We start from the raw sequence: 14,650 nt of genomic DNA, 5'->3' as shown, positions 1-14,650 counted from the left end.
CTCCTCCATCCATGGGATTTTCCAGGCAGGAATACTGGAGTGGGTTGCCATTTCCTTCTCCAGGGGATCTTCCCGACCCAAGGATCGAACCCAGGTCTCCCGCACTGTAGGCAGATGCTTTACCATCGGAACCACCAGGAAAACCCTACAGACTGTCCCCAATTCTCTATTTCGCATTTACTCCTCTTTCAAATCCAGTCTGGCTTCTTCTTTATGACTGCTTTCATCGAGGCCACCTACAACCTCCATGTTGCCAAACCCAAAGGACACACGTCTGTTCTCATTTGACTAGATCTCTCAGCAACATTTGGAAACTGACTTGACAACTGACTAATCCCTCTCTTGTGAAAAATATCTCTGAGTTTCCATGACATCACACCTTTCTGGTTTTTCGTGCCTCATCTGTTCATTTAACAAATGATCAGGGAGGGATTTCCTTGGTAGTCCAGTGGTTAAGACTTCACTTTCCAATGCAGGGGGTGCAAGTTTGATCCCTGGTTGGGGAGCTTAGATCCCACAAGCCTTGAAGCCAAACAAAAACAAAATGAAAAACAAAAATAATATTGAGACAAATTCAATCAAGACTTAAACAAAAAAGGAAACCAAATGATCAGGGAATCAACCATGTGATGACATGTTTCGGGGTGCCTCTGACTTACGAGTGTACAGAACAGACCAAATATCTGCCTCTGAGGAACTTCCATGGAGGTGGAGGAGATGAACAACAAACGCACAAAGTAAGTATGTTAGAAGGTAATTAGGAAAAGAGAAGACGTGGATTCCCTCGTGGCTCAGCGGTAAAGAATCAGGCTGCCAGCACAGAAGACCCTGATCCAGAAGGGCCCACGTGCTGTGGAGCAACGAAGCCCGTGCCACAACTATTGAGCCTGTGCTCTAGAGCACAAAAGCTGCAGCTACAGGAGCCCAAGGGCCCTAGAGCCCGCGCTCTGCAAACAGCCCCCGCAAGCAGCAGCCCGAGTACCACGACCAGAAAAAGGCCCGAGCAGCAGCGAAGATCCAGCAAAAAAAAAAAAAAAGGTGATCAGAGTGTGTATATGGAGGGGGTCATAAAGTACAACAGCGAGGTCACCACAGGCCTTGCGGAGACGGTGACATCTGACCCAAGACTTGAAGGAGAGAGAACGAGCCCTACGGACCAACAGGCTAGAATACGTGGAGCTGAACAAGGGGTAGCAGGAGAGGAGGTGAGGTCAGAAGTAACGAGGACCAGCCACAGAGGCTTGAGGACCACTGTAGGAATTCTGGCTTTTTTACTGTGAGGAAAAAGGGAGTGTCATCGTAGGAGTCTGAGTTGGTAAATTACATGATATGACCTATCTGAAAAGTACCCTCTGGCTGTTGGGTTGAGACAAGATTTAAGGGGGTTTAGCTTAGAAACCAATGAAAGACCATGGTAGTTTGGACCATAATGTGGTGGCACCTGTCCGAATATGAAGTGGCAGGTCTGGGCACTCTGAAGGTAGAGCCACCATAGTTTGCTCTCAGCCTGGATGTGGGGTGAGGCTAAGGGTGAGAGGGTGAGGACGTTAAGAGAAGGTGGGGGCAAGGGAGGAGTCACGGCTGACTCCCAAGGCTTTTGGACTGAGGAATGGAGGAGTGGGGTTAGCATCAACTGGGACAGGAAGGTTACAGACTCAAGAGCTCTGTGGCAGAAGGTGAGAAATCCAAGTTTCGGCCATGTCCTACCTCCTTAGGGGCATCCTGCTTATTCCACCTGATTTTTAAATGCTGGGACTCCTCAAGACTCAGTTCTCTTCCCTCTTTTCCCCTCATCTTCTCCTATGGCTTTAAATACCACCTAGGTACATGACCTGCAAATTGAGATCTCCAGTCTAGATTTTTCACCTGAATTCCAGACTGTTTACTAGACGTACCTTCACCTGGGTATTTCGCAGGCATCTCGGACGCAACACGTTCCCTAGCTTCTCTCCATTCCCCTGACACTGCCCAACCACCCCCCCCCCCCCCCGCCCAAGCCCAAATGTCTCCAGCCTGAAACACCGCAAAAGTCTCCTTAATCGGGCCTCACATTTTCACTGTCCCCAGCGACCTTTTAAAAACAACCCTCCTATCATACCCCCATTTAAAGTAATCCACTGGCTTCCCACTGACACTCTTAGAATAAAATTCAATCCTGCTACCACGGTCTACAAGGCCTGCTGCCTGAACTGGCCCTTACCTACTTCTCCAACTTCGTTTCAAACCACTTTTCCCTTTCTGAACCGTGATCCAGCTTTCTTTCTGTTCACCAAGTGTACTAACCTTACTTTAGCATATGCTGCCTGTCTGCTTGGCCTCCTTCTCCCATGTTCTTTGCATTTCTATTCACTGTCTAATGTCCCCACCTTAAAGAGACCATCCCTGATCATTCTATCTAAAGTGGTCCATTCTGCACAGTCATACAATCAATTCAGTTGGTTTCCCCCTCTCCTCCATTAGAACTCAAGCTCCAGAAAAAACACAAGGGTTTTCCCTTTGCTATTCACAGCAGTATCCTCTGGCACTTATTAAAACTTGTAATTACTGTTCAGTACTAATCTCCTGAACTCCGCAACAAGAGGGTCAACGTCTATCTTAATTCATCCCTACTTCCCCAGTGTCCTGCACACTGACTGGCACACAGCAACAAAAAAACCTGTTCATATTTGCTGAAAAAATACAGCGTGGTATGAGAAAAGGAGACTGAGAAGTACAACTTAGAAAGAATAGCACTGCAAAAGCCAAGAGGGAAAATTTCCAGGAAGAAAGGTCTCTGACCCGAATATTCCTTATCGTAGCCTGGGCACTGCTGATCACACTGTCCTCCCAAGTGAGCCACCCCCAGCTGCCCCAATCAGTGGTTCTGCTATTTCAGCCACTCAGCATCCACCCGGAAGAAAAGCTTTTATTAAAGACTTCAGTTGAAGAGAAAAAGAATCAGAATAAAGAAAAGTTAGTAAAGATATCTCTTTCTTTGGGAAGGTACTTGATGTACTCAAGGACCTTGAGAAGGATCCCTATTTCTTCAGTGGTAATGTTGTCTGAAGTAGTCAAAATGGTGACTCACAGAGTAACTTCCCAAGAAAGGGGTGTGAGGTGGGCGCAGAAATAGCTGTAGCAGAACATCTGGCTGTTTTATGAGACACTGTCAGGAAGCTATCTGTTACAAAGGATTAGTGATCAAGCTGAACAAAGGTCAAGAGCAGCCTTTTGTTAAAATACCACTGAGAAAAGACGATGGTTGCTTCAAACCAGAGTTAACAAGAGAGAATCAATACTGATGTGTTTGATTAAATACTGAAACTGAAGTTTTAGCTAGGGAGGAGATATGGGGAGAAAGGGTTAAGGTGATTTTATCCACATAATTACCAACAGTCCAAGACACGGATGAGGACTTTCACCTCAACAACTGTATCAACATGATTTCCTAGCCATTAAGAGGTCTGAAACCCATCTGGAGGCTGACAGAGAGATCAGCATGTTTTCCAAGTCACAGTGTAAAGACTATAATATGTGTATAGAGGTCATGCTGCTATTCTGAGAGTAGATAAGAGTCTGAGATTTAGAGTGTTTGAAGTCACTTCTTGAAAGGAATTATTTAGAAGGGGTCAGTAGGGAGCTATTTCAAATTTTAAAATCTACTTTTGGAAGTTTGGTGAAACCTTTAGATTTTAGTGGCTTCCCAAACTCTAAGAACTAATCCCTGATACAATCCCCATTCTTACAGTCTCAAGAATAATTCAAAGCATTTCTGTTATGTACTCATTTTTTGAAGAAAAACAGTTTTGCAAAGTATGTTCTGATCACGCTCTCACTGGCCAGGTAAAACATGAATAGGAATATCCTTAAGAGTCGATACCCAGCTCCGTATCCTAAGGATCTCTTTACAAAGGAATCAGAAGCCTACAGTCAGTGGTTATAGCTGCTCAGGTTACACTGCGATTTTATTTTACAATTATGTAACAGCACTCATCTTCAAACATGAAAATCCTGATGAAATCATACATTGAGTGTGAATCCACTATAGAGCCCTGACAGTGAGACAAAACAGGCTTACTTGGAAACTCAACCTGCTGATCAATAAAACGGCTAGCAAGATGTCCTGTTCATTTCTGTTCACTGGACAAGGCCCGTACTGGATATATAGGAGGACTTGATAAACATTTATTTAGTGTATAGCTGATACTTTGGCTGGAACAGTAAGCAAACAACCTCCACAGAAAATATGAAGTTGATGATTTGTGACAACTAAGAAAGTAGTCTATTCAATTTCCCTTTTGTTTCATTACCATCCAGGTGCCATCAGTTTCTGCAGTCCCAGGAACTGTCTTGCAAACCATGACTCCTGTTAACAGTATCATATTTTCCTGCTATACTGGAAATGCTTTCATCTGAATGGCTTCCAAAAAGTTGTGAAGCACTGGAAGTCGCTACAGAGAAACCAACTTAAGATTCAGGAAATTTCACTCAGAGCCCCCATCTCTCCCTTTTTACAGCCTGAAGATAGAATGAGCCACTGATGATACAGCTGGTCCAATATGCAATGACAGTTATATGTTGCCAACCCAAGGCATCACACAGAGCTTTGTCAGGAGGAAACATTAAAAAAACAGAAAATATCAACAAATGCCATGAAAGAGAGAAGGCTCCTGTGATCCAGAAGATGGGAATGTTAGTCAAGCAGCCTTCAGCTTGACTTACACAGCCAGGACTCTTGTCAGATTTTTTAAAGGCTATCATTTTATACTTCTCATTTACTATTATTAGATTGGTTCAAAAGTAATTGCAGTTTTACATTGTTGAACTTAGCCATTTGATAGTGGTATACATTCTTAAATAAATGTGGTTATGTTATACATCATTTTAATGCACATGTCTTCTTTTATTTTTTTTGCTAATGACTTACTACTTGCTGGTTATTTTATATTTACTTTAGACTACAGAAATGATGCTAGACAAAAAACTAATTTGAGTAATTTTTTTATTCAAGTTCAACATGGGTCTGGGTCATAAAGCAGTGGGGACAGCTCAAAACATCAACAATGCCTTTGGCCCAAGAACTACAGTGCAGTGGTGGTTCAAGAAATTTTGCTAAGGAGACCAGAGCCTTGAAGATGAGGAGCGTAGTGGCCAGCCATCAGAAGTCGACAACGACCAAGTAAGAGCAATCATCGAAGCTGATCCTTTCACAACTACGCAAAAAGTTGCCAAACAACTCAACGTCAACCATTCTACGGTTGTTTGGTATTTGAAGCAAATCAGAAAGATGAAAAAAAAAGTGGGTGCCTCATGAGCTGACCGCAAATAAAGAGAACAACCCATCACCGTGAGGAGTTTTCTTCTCTTACTCTACTCAAAAACAAAGAACCATTTCTCAATCAGACTGAAAAAGTGGATTTTATATAAGAACCGGAGATGACCAGCTCAATGATTGGACTGAGAAGAAGCTCCAAAGCACTTCCCAAAGCCAAACTTGCGCCCCCAAAAAAGTCATGGTCAGTTTCATGGTCTGCTGCCCATCTAATCCACTACAGCTTTCTGAAACCATCACATCTGGGAAGTATGCTCATCAAATCAATGAGATGCACCAAAAACTGCAATGCCTGCAGCCGGCACTGGTCAATTGAAAGGGTACAATTCTTCTCCGTGACAACGCCTGACCGCACCTCACACAACCAACACTTCAAAAGTTGAATGAACTGGGCGACAAAGTTTGCCTCATCCGCCATATTCACTGATCTCTCGCCAACTGATTACCACTTCTTCAAGCATCTCAACAACTTTCCAGCAGGAGGCAGAAAATGCTTTCCCAAAGCTCATCAAACCCCTAAGTATGGATTTTTACACTACAGGAATAAACATTTCTCACTGGCAAAAATGTGTTGATTGAAATGGTTCCTATTTTTATTCATAGACATGTGTTTGAGCCTAGTTATGATTTAAATTTCATGGCCCAAAACCACAATTACTTTTGTACCCACCTAATAACTTTACTAATAACTTTACTTTACTAATAACTTTAAGATCCAGAAAGAAGTACTTCCTGCACGTATTTATTGAGAATGAGGAATACACAGGAGAAGGCTTTGTTTAGTTCAACTTGGGACAAATAGTCTGGTCAGAGTAGGAGAAACTTTGGAAAGGATGCCATGGCCTCTGGGGTGATGAAAGTCTAACAATCTGAATGCAGAAATATTGAAACAAGTACTCCAAAGTGGTTGCTACTGAAGTCTACTGCCTATCTGTAAATCCACCAACAGCTGAGGAAAAAAATGTAACTCAAGTCTTGATAATATACTATAACAAGAGATCCGGTAGTAAAAAAAAAAAAAAAAATCTGAAGTCTGAAATAGACTGGTCTTTGATACAGGGGTTTTCTACTGATACAGGATTTAATTATCCCCCACAGCAGAAAACAGTCTATAATTCTAGCCCAAGGTAAGAAAGGGGGGTACCTTTTGTGGATCTCCCATAATTATGATGTTGGCCTACAGCCAAAAGAAGGAAATTCTTTTGCAACATTAATGGACGGCTTCAATAGCACCACTTTGGGAAAGGCTATCAGTGGTAATCACAAAAGCTATTATGTCTTTCGCAGCTGAAAGTAAAAGTGTCAGTTGCTCAGTGTGTCTGACTCTACAACCCCATGGACTGTAGCCTGCCAGGCTCCTCTCTCCACAGAATTTTCCAGGCAAGAATACTGCAGTGTGTAGCTGTTCCCTTCTCCAGAGGATCTTCCCCCGCCAGGGATTGAACCTGAGTCTCCTGCATTGCAGGCGGATTCTTTACCATCTGAACCACCAGGGAAGCCCCTTGGCAGCTAAGTTATTAACATCTTCAACTGGAGAAATCATCTCACTTTCTTATACAAGTCAGATTCTGACCTACCAGTCCAATTGCCTTCCCTAGACAGAAATCCTTTCCACACCTCTCAAAGGGCCCAATTCAACCACTGTAAGGAGGCTCCCAGACAATCCCACAGTTCAGTAGATTGTTAAAGGCAGTCTGACTCCTTGTAACCTTTCACCTACTAGCCCCTAGCTTTGACTGCAAAGGCCACACAAGTCATATCCTCTCACTTTGTCTACTTGACTTCTTCCACATATGTGGATAGCAACATTGTTTAGCCTTAGTCTTCTTTTCTCTCTAGAATAAGTAGGTTTCTGATTGTAAAATAAATTCCAGGTGCTCTAGTTCACACTTGGTGTGGGGGAGTGGGAAACCTTATATGCAATTCATATGCATACTTTATACATAATTGAATGTAGCAACTGAAGTCTGACTAGCCCAAAGTACATGGCTGAGTAGCATACTATAAATACAGAAAAGTAACATACTAAGTACAAAACAAAGCTTACTTTGTTTAACTAGAACTCTAACAATGCAAGTTATTTTTCAACTTGTCTTCTCCAACTACAACTATATCCATACATATATATCATCTCTTTCTACCATCTCTATACCTGAATTCTTTGAACTGAATGTTATTTTACATTTTTTTTCCATTGAACAATTCTCTGCACATCTTAAAACATATTTAAGATTCTCAAGCCAGAAAATTCTGTTCTGTTCTAAGATTCTTGAGAATGCTGTGTATTTCTTTCTTTGGCTATGATGGACAAAAAGATGACCTTCTCCCAAAGATTCTGGCCCTCTTCATTTTTTCAGAAGCAAGTTCAGAGACGCAATCTCCTTTACTGAAACCTGCTTGTTTTCTAGGGGATTATACTGTCAAGAATTTCAGATGTTACTGCTTTTAGCAAAATTAGAGCTGCAGCTTTCCTACCACCAACTTGCCTCTACAAGTTTTGTAATATGTCACAAAAAACTCATTCACATCCTGTGTGTGTGTGGAGGGGAGGGGATAGGTAAGGGGCTGGTGGCAGGGGGATTGAAGAGGAAACTTCTGACAAGCAGTGACTTCTTGAAGCATACTTACTTAAGAAATGGAATCTAGTCTGATAATATAAAAGTTACTGTTTATCTGATTATTTTTTCCATTTGACACAAGAACTTAACTCCTTTAGGGCTAGCAATTATTCTTTAACTGAACTAAATATTTAAGATGAAAATACAGACCAAATTTTCTAAACTGTTCTATCGTGATTCATTTTCCTTTGCACCGATCTCTCATTCCTGTTCCTTGGAATTGAAACAAAAAGACAAAATCATACCTACCCACCTCCCATAAAATGTCCAAGTTTTAATTGGCTTAAAAAAAAAAATGTTCCCCTACAGCTTACCCTATAATGTACAAACACAGGACACTGCTCCGTCAGGCTGTTACATAATCCCACCTACACTGAACTTCCAATGACATGCTGACGTGCATGTTAACATAATAACTCACTACCTACAAAGAGTTTATGAAATATATTCTCCACATATTAAGAAAAAATGCAGCTGGATGCATTTATTTAAAAATTTGAGCAAGGTTCTCTCTCATTAATCTTAAGTAATAACTCAGATTGAATTTACAGAGTTAATTAAAATTTCTTATACACCTGGGTTTAAATGCAGAGCTTTACAACTCTGGTTTAATATAGACTATTAGTAATTTTTATTACTTTTATATCTCAAATTCTTAATCTTATAACCTGTACCTGATAATTTGGGTAAATTGTGAGGCGTAACTGATTCCTAAAATAAGTTTTCCATTTCAGTTTGAACAAACCACAAAGTTTTCCACTTCAGTTTGGTAAAAAGTGCTTTGATGTTGGGACAGAGCTCACGGTGGGATGGCTGGGAGGAACAAGGTCAATAGGAAGCTAATCCATAACCTTAAGTCTCTAAATATTACTATTTTCAGATATGAACTCATTAATACAACAAATTCTTGAAAGGTAGCAACTAAGATCTTCTTTGGTTATTTTTATCCCACAGATCAAGCAAACAGAATCTGAGTAACACTACCCTTTGGATTATGTATCAGTCGGTTATGACAGTTTCCCAAATCAGTTGCTTAAATGTTGACTACACGGACAAGCAGGACAATTCAAGTCAGAGACAGCGGTGATCATCAAAATTTTAGGCAAAACTAGCTAAACGTGAGATGAGACTTTAGTATTCTTGTCATCCCTTTCCACTGCCCACAGGCTGTTTCTAGTTCTCCCACCAACGGTCCTCCAAACCTTCTCCAAAGCTCCTCAATGGGAACCCAACAAATTTGTAATTGACGGAGAACCCAGTAATGTTTACATTCTAAATCAGGTACAGGTTAAGATGAACACATTTCCCACTGAAAGCGTAAAAGCAATGCTTGTGAACAAGGAAATCTTTCTTATGTTTCTCGGCTCATCATTCCAGAGTGCAATCACAATCCTACCAAGAGAAAAGTATAAATGCTTCATAGAAATAAGCTGTGTCCCATCTCTAGTTTTTATATTCTTCAATTAAACTTAATACACCTATCATAAAATGAACCTAGTAAACATATATAAAAATATGTGTGTATGTGTGTAATTCAAACGATCTAAATCTCAGGATGAGGCGAGATTACTTCCGATTTAAAATCTAGACCCAAGCTAGAGTCCCTGCACCATCTTTGCTGGCATTATACTACTTTCCATCCCAACTTGTGTCTGGCAGAGACTACCCTCACGCATCCCGCACCCAGCCTAAGTCAGACCTCAGTTCTTCCAAACTTGACTATTTCCAGTCCGTCTCCAGAAACTTGCCAATGAGTGCTACCCACGTAAACCCATTAATGCTAATGTGTCAATGGGCCATTAAGCTGATCCTCCTAAATTACATCCCTGCCTTTGACAAAAGCCTCAAGAACGTAACACAAAGGACTTTTAAGAGTTATAGTGGAAAGTGCAAGAAAGATAGGTTTGGGAGATAACTGGCCTTTAAAATTCACAAGGTTTACCTCGTCCCCTACTCCTTCTAGCCTGTAGAGGCCTTTTAGGGTTCTAAGACCGGAAGTGGGTACAGGTATTGTCGAAACAAAACAAAGCAAAAAAACCCAAACAAACAATAACAACTCCCAGTGACTGTGGCACACTCACCCCCTAAACCCCAGGGAACTGCTCACCTCCCATTCGACGACATCAAGAGAACCGGGACCGGAGTCCCAGGGGGAAAGGCCGGGGGGGAGAGGTGCAGTGTCTGGTTTCGGGCCTGCAAACCCGGGTGCGCAGGTGGGGTCTGGGCGAGGCAAGGCGGCGCTGGTCCCGCTTACCTGCGGCGAAGTGGAGCGGGGTGGACTTCCTGCCCGCCGTGTCGCGGCTGTTCACCTTCTCGGGCGTCACCAGCCTCTTAACTCGCTCCACGTCCCCGTTGCGGCAAGCCTCGAACAGCTCGCGGGCGGCCGGCTCCACTGCCTCGGCCGCCGCGCCCGCGCAGGCCGCGCCCCCGCCGGCGCAGCGGCGGCCCGACATTATTCTGGCCGCCGCCGCCGCCGCCAGCAGCAGCGCCAGCAACGGCAGCAGGAGCCCCGGCCCCGCGAGCAGGAGGGCGAGGCTCCCCGGAGGAGACGCGCTCAGGGCCCGGGCCTCTCGGCTCCCTGCTGTCACCGGGCTCGGCGCAGTCCCATGGCCGCGCCACCTCGCATCCCTCGATCGGCCTCGCGACCCCCGACTGCTCCGCCGCGGCGGAGGCACCGAGAACCCGCCGCTCGAGCTCAGAAGCGACGCGGCGGCGGAAACTGGCAAGGCCCCTCCCGCCAGCTCCGCTGAGCCCTGGGAGCGCACGTGACGTCGCGCCGCGCGTGCGCGGTGGTGCTAGGCAGGCCGGCCAGGTTTTGGCCAGCGGGCCGCGCCGAGGGGTTTGTGGGAAATGTGAGGCGAGCGCCGCTGGCCGCGGGTGGAGTAGGGGCTTCGTCCCATCGCCATCTTTGTGGTGGGTTTTGCTGAAGTTGAATGTTTTGCTTAATGTCTTTATTAAAAAATGGATTTCTTAATCTGAATTTCCTTATTGCACAGAAAAGAACCTTTGAGAGTTTCCCCCCAATTTTGGATGTTATTTTGGACTTCTTACTGTGGACATTTTCCATGTTTTCAGCTCCCACAACCCCTTTGTCCTGGAGGTTTCTCCCTGCCACTGTCTCTTCCCTTCCCCGCAACTGCCGTTTTGTTTTCTGTGAGCCACTTCTCAGAAATGAATGAGTTGCTTGATGGGAAGTTTGGATGAGTTGCCCCAAGATAATGTGAAGAAAATTAGGAAAGCACTGAAAGTTTGTTCCAATTCTAGATAATTGAGAGGTATGGCTTACATGAATTACTCTTTCCATAGTTAATAGCTTAGGACTAAAGGACCCATCACGAGTCTATATATTATGCTGACTTGGCTGAAGTGTGGATATACTGGGTATACACATCGCTGACAAAGTTTAATGAATTGTGATTTCTTTTCTTTTTGCCGTGAAAGCAAGAAAAGCACATAATTAACTCTCACGCCTAAGGTAGTGAGTGATAACAGCTGTTCATGATCATTTCCTAACCTATGCCCTGGTCTTAAGAAACTGTTTAAAACTATGGTTACATACATGTGGAAAAGACCCTGAAGCTGGGAAAAATTGAAGCAAAAGGATAAGGTGGCGGCAGAAGATGTGATAGATAGCATCACCAACTCAATGGACATGAGTTTGAGCAAACTCCAGAAATAGTGGAGGACAGAGGAGCCTGTCCTGCTGAAGTCCTGGGGTTGCACAGAGTTGGACAGGGCTTAGCAACTGAACAACAACAAATGGTTACCTAAACGGGTACATGTGACCCTTGGCATGCAGACAAGCATCTTCCCCAGCTTGCCTCCTGCCTGTGTTGTCTTAACTTCTTAACATTTTTTTTTTTTTTCAAATTCAGTGTGTGTTCGTTTGTTTGGGATCATCAACTCACTATTGTGCTAAAAGGTAGAGGCTTTACGTGGATGGGGGCATTTTTATAAATGTGTAAATTACATAATTATATATGCACATGATAAGTATAGATTTAAAATATGCTGCATAATGATAAGTATCTGTGAATCCGCCTAAAGAACTGGTACACCACCAATGGTATTGAATCTATCATTTTTCTTCCATGTTTCATCTACTTGCTGCTGCTGCTGCTGCTGCTAAGTCACTTCAGTCGTGTCTGACTGTGTGTGACCCCCATAGACGGCCTCCCACCAGGCTCCCCAGTTCCTGGGATTCTCCAGGCAAGAACGCTGGAGTGGGTTGCCATTTCCTTCTCCAGTGCATGAAAGTGAAAAGTGAAAGTGAAGTCGCTCAGTCGTGTCTGACTCTTAGCAACCCCATGGACTGCAGCCTACCAGGCTCCTCCGTCCATGGGATTTTCCAGGCAAGAGTACTGGAGTGGGCTGCCATCATCTACTTACCAAGTGTATTCCCTAATTTTCTTATTCTCTAATTATTAATTTGTAGTTATTAATCCCTTACTATGTGTGTATTCCTCAGCAGCATATTGTTCACCTTTACTTGTTCTTGAGCTTTCTGAAAGTATCAGTCTGTGAGGTCTTTTTTCACTTGTGATGCTTGTAAGTCTCAAGCAGTCATTATTGTTTTATAGAGTTGTCTTGTGAGTATACCACAGACTTACAAGTCTACTGGTTATTTGATTTGTTTCCAAGTTTTGTTCTAAAGTACTGCTGCAAACATTTGTATCCATTCTCCTGGTGCATACGTGCAAAATGAGAAGTGTTTGAACTTTCTGACCACTATTCATAGCATAAGAAAGGTGATTGCTGTATTCAACCAGTAAACATGCTCATGTATATAAAACAAAAGTTTCACAAAATAATGAAATGATATTTACCTCTTCAATGTTTACAAAAATGCTAGTTATGACTCCCAGTTAAGTGATCACAGAACACGCAAATGAGTGGTGACAAAAGGTTTGAAAAACACTGCAGGAGTAGAAATGGACTACCCATGAGAGCAGTCGCTCAGTCATAGGCAGCAAATGCTCATTTTACAGAATAAAGCCAAATTGTTTTCCAAAGAGATTGTTTATAACGTACGTGGCTACCAGGAAAGTGTAGGACTTTTTAAAATCTCTGTCCTCATTAACCCTTGGTATTGTAGGACTGGGCTTCCCTAAGCTCAGTTGGTAAAGAATCTGCCTGCAATGCAGGAGATCCCAGTTCAATTCCTGGATTAGGAGGATCCACTGGAGAAGGGATAGACTACCTACTTCAGTATTCTTGGGTATTCAGTATTCAGTATTTATGGCTCAGCTGGTAAAGAACCCAACTGCAGTGGGGGAGACCTGGGTTTGATCCCTGGGTTGGGAAAATCCTGTGGAGAAGGGAAAGGCTACCCACTCCATTATTCTGGCCTGGAGAACTCTATGGACTGTAAAGTTCATGGGGTCACAAAGAGTTGGACACGACTGAGCGACTTTCATTGTCTGATTAATTTTTCTATATAGTGAGTGTAAGTGGTATCGCAAAGAAATATTAGTCGCCATTTTTAAAAAATACAGAATTTCTAAATTTCTGTTAAGGAAATGCAAATCAAAACCACAGCAAGATATTACCACACCCTGATAAGGATGATTCAATTCAGTTCAGTCGCTCAGTCGTGTCTGACTCTTTGTTACCCCATGGAATACAGCACGCCAGGCCTCCCTGTCCATCACCAACTCCAGGAGTTTACTCAAACTCATGTCCATTGAGTTGGTGATGCCATCTAGCCATCTCACCCTCTGTCATTCCCTTCACCTCCTGCCTTCAATCTTTTCCAGCATGAGGGTCTTTCCAAATGAGTCAGTTCTTCGCATCAGATGGCCAAAGTATTGGAGTTTCAGCTTCAACATCAGTCCTTCCAATAAACACTCAAGACTGATCTCCCTTAGGATGGACCAGTTGGATCTCCTTGCAGTCCAAGGGACTCTCAAGAGTTTTCTCAAACACCACAGCTCAAAAGCATCAATTCTTCGGCACTCAGCTTTCTTTATAGACCAATTCTCACATCCATACATGACCACTGGAAAAACCATAGCCTTGATTAGACAAACCTTTGCTGGCAATGTAATGTGTCTGGTTTTTAATATGCTGTCTAGGTTGGTCATAACTTTCCTTCCAAGGATTAAGTATTTTTTAATTTCATAACTGCAGTCACCATCTGCAGTGATTTTGGAGCCCCAAAACATAAAGTCAGCCACTGTTTCCACTGTTTCCCCATCTATTTCCCATGAAGTGATGGGACCAGATGCCATGGTCTTCATTTTCTGAATGTTAAGCTTTAAGCCAACTTTTTCACTCTCCTCTTTCACTTTCATCAAGAGGCTCTTTAGTTCTTCTTCACTTTCTGCCATAGTTCAGTTCAGTCACTCACTCATGTCCAAATCTTTGCAACCCCATGAATAGCAGCATGCCAGGCCTCCCTGTCCATCACCAACCCCCGGAGTTCACGCAAACTCATGTGCATCGAGTCGGTGATGCCATCCAGCCATCTCATCCTCTGTCCTCCCCTTCTCCTCCTGCCCCAAATCCCTCCCAGCATCAGAGTCTTTTCCAATGAGTCAACTCTTCGCATGAGGTGCCAGAGTACTGTAGTTTCAGCTTCGGCATCAGTCCTTCCAAAGAACACCCAGGACTGATCTCCTTTAGGATGGACTGGTTGGATCTCCTTGCAGTCCAAAGGAGTCTCAAGAGTCTTCTCTAACACCACAGTTCAAAAGCATCAAGTCTTCGGCACTCAGCTTTC

At 43.3% G+C, this 14,650-nt stretch overlaps 1 protein-coding gene across 2 annotated transcripts in view; it reads right to left on the bottom strand.

Moving 5' to 3' along the window:
• Positions 1-10,714, bottom strand: part of TNKS2 (tankyrase 2) — a 63,764-nt gene extending 53,050 nt beyond the window's left edge. For both annotated transcript variants that reach the window (XM_069567509.1, XM_069567511.1), the window contains exon 1: positions 10,184-10,714. In XM_069567509.1, the coding sequence (XP_069423610.1) occupies positions 10,184-10,382 (199 nt within the window). In that variant the 5' untranslated portion in view covers positions 10,383-10,714. The remainder of the gene's footprint in view (positions 1-10,183) is intronic.
• Positions 10,715-14,650: the final 3,936 nt, after the last annotated feature.

This window comes from Ovis canadensis, chromosome 22 (genome assembly GCF_042477335.2).
Source record: "Ovis canadensis isolate MfBH-ARS-UI-01 breed Bighorn chromosome 22, ARS-UI_OviCan_v2, whole genome shotgun sequence".
In the NCBI taxonomy this organism is placed as follows: domain Eukaryota; kingdom Metazoa; phylum Chordata; class Mammalia; order Artiodactyla; family Bovidae; genus Ovis; species Ovis canadensis.
This window is presented reverse-complemented; position numbering and strand designations above follow the sequence as displayed.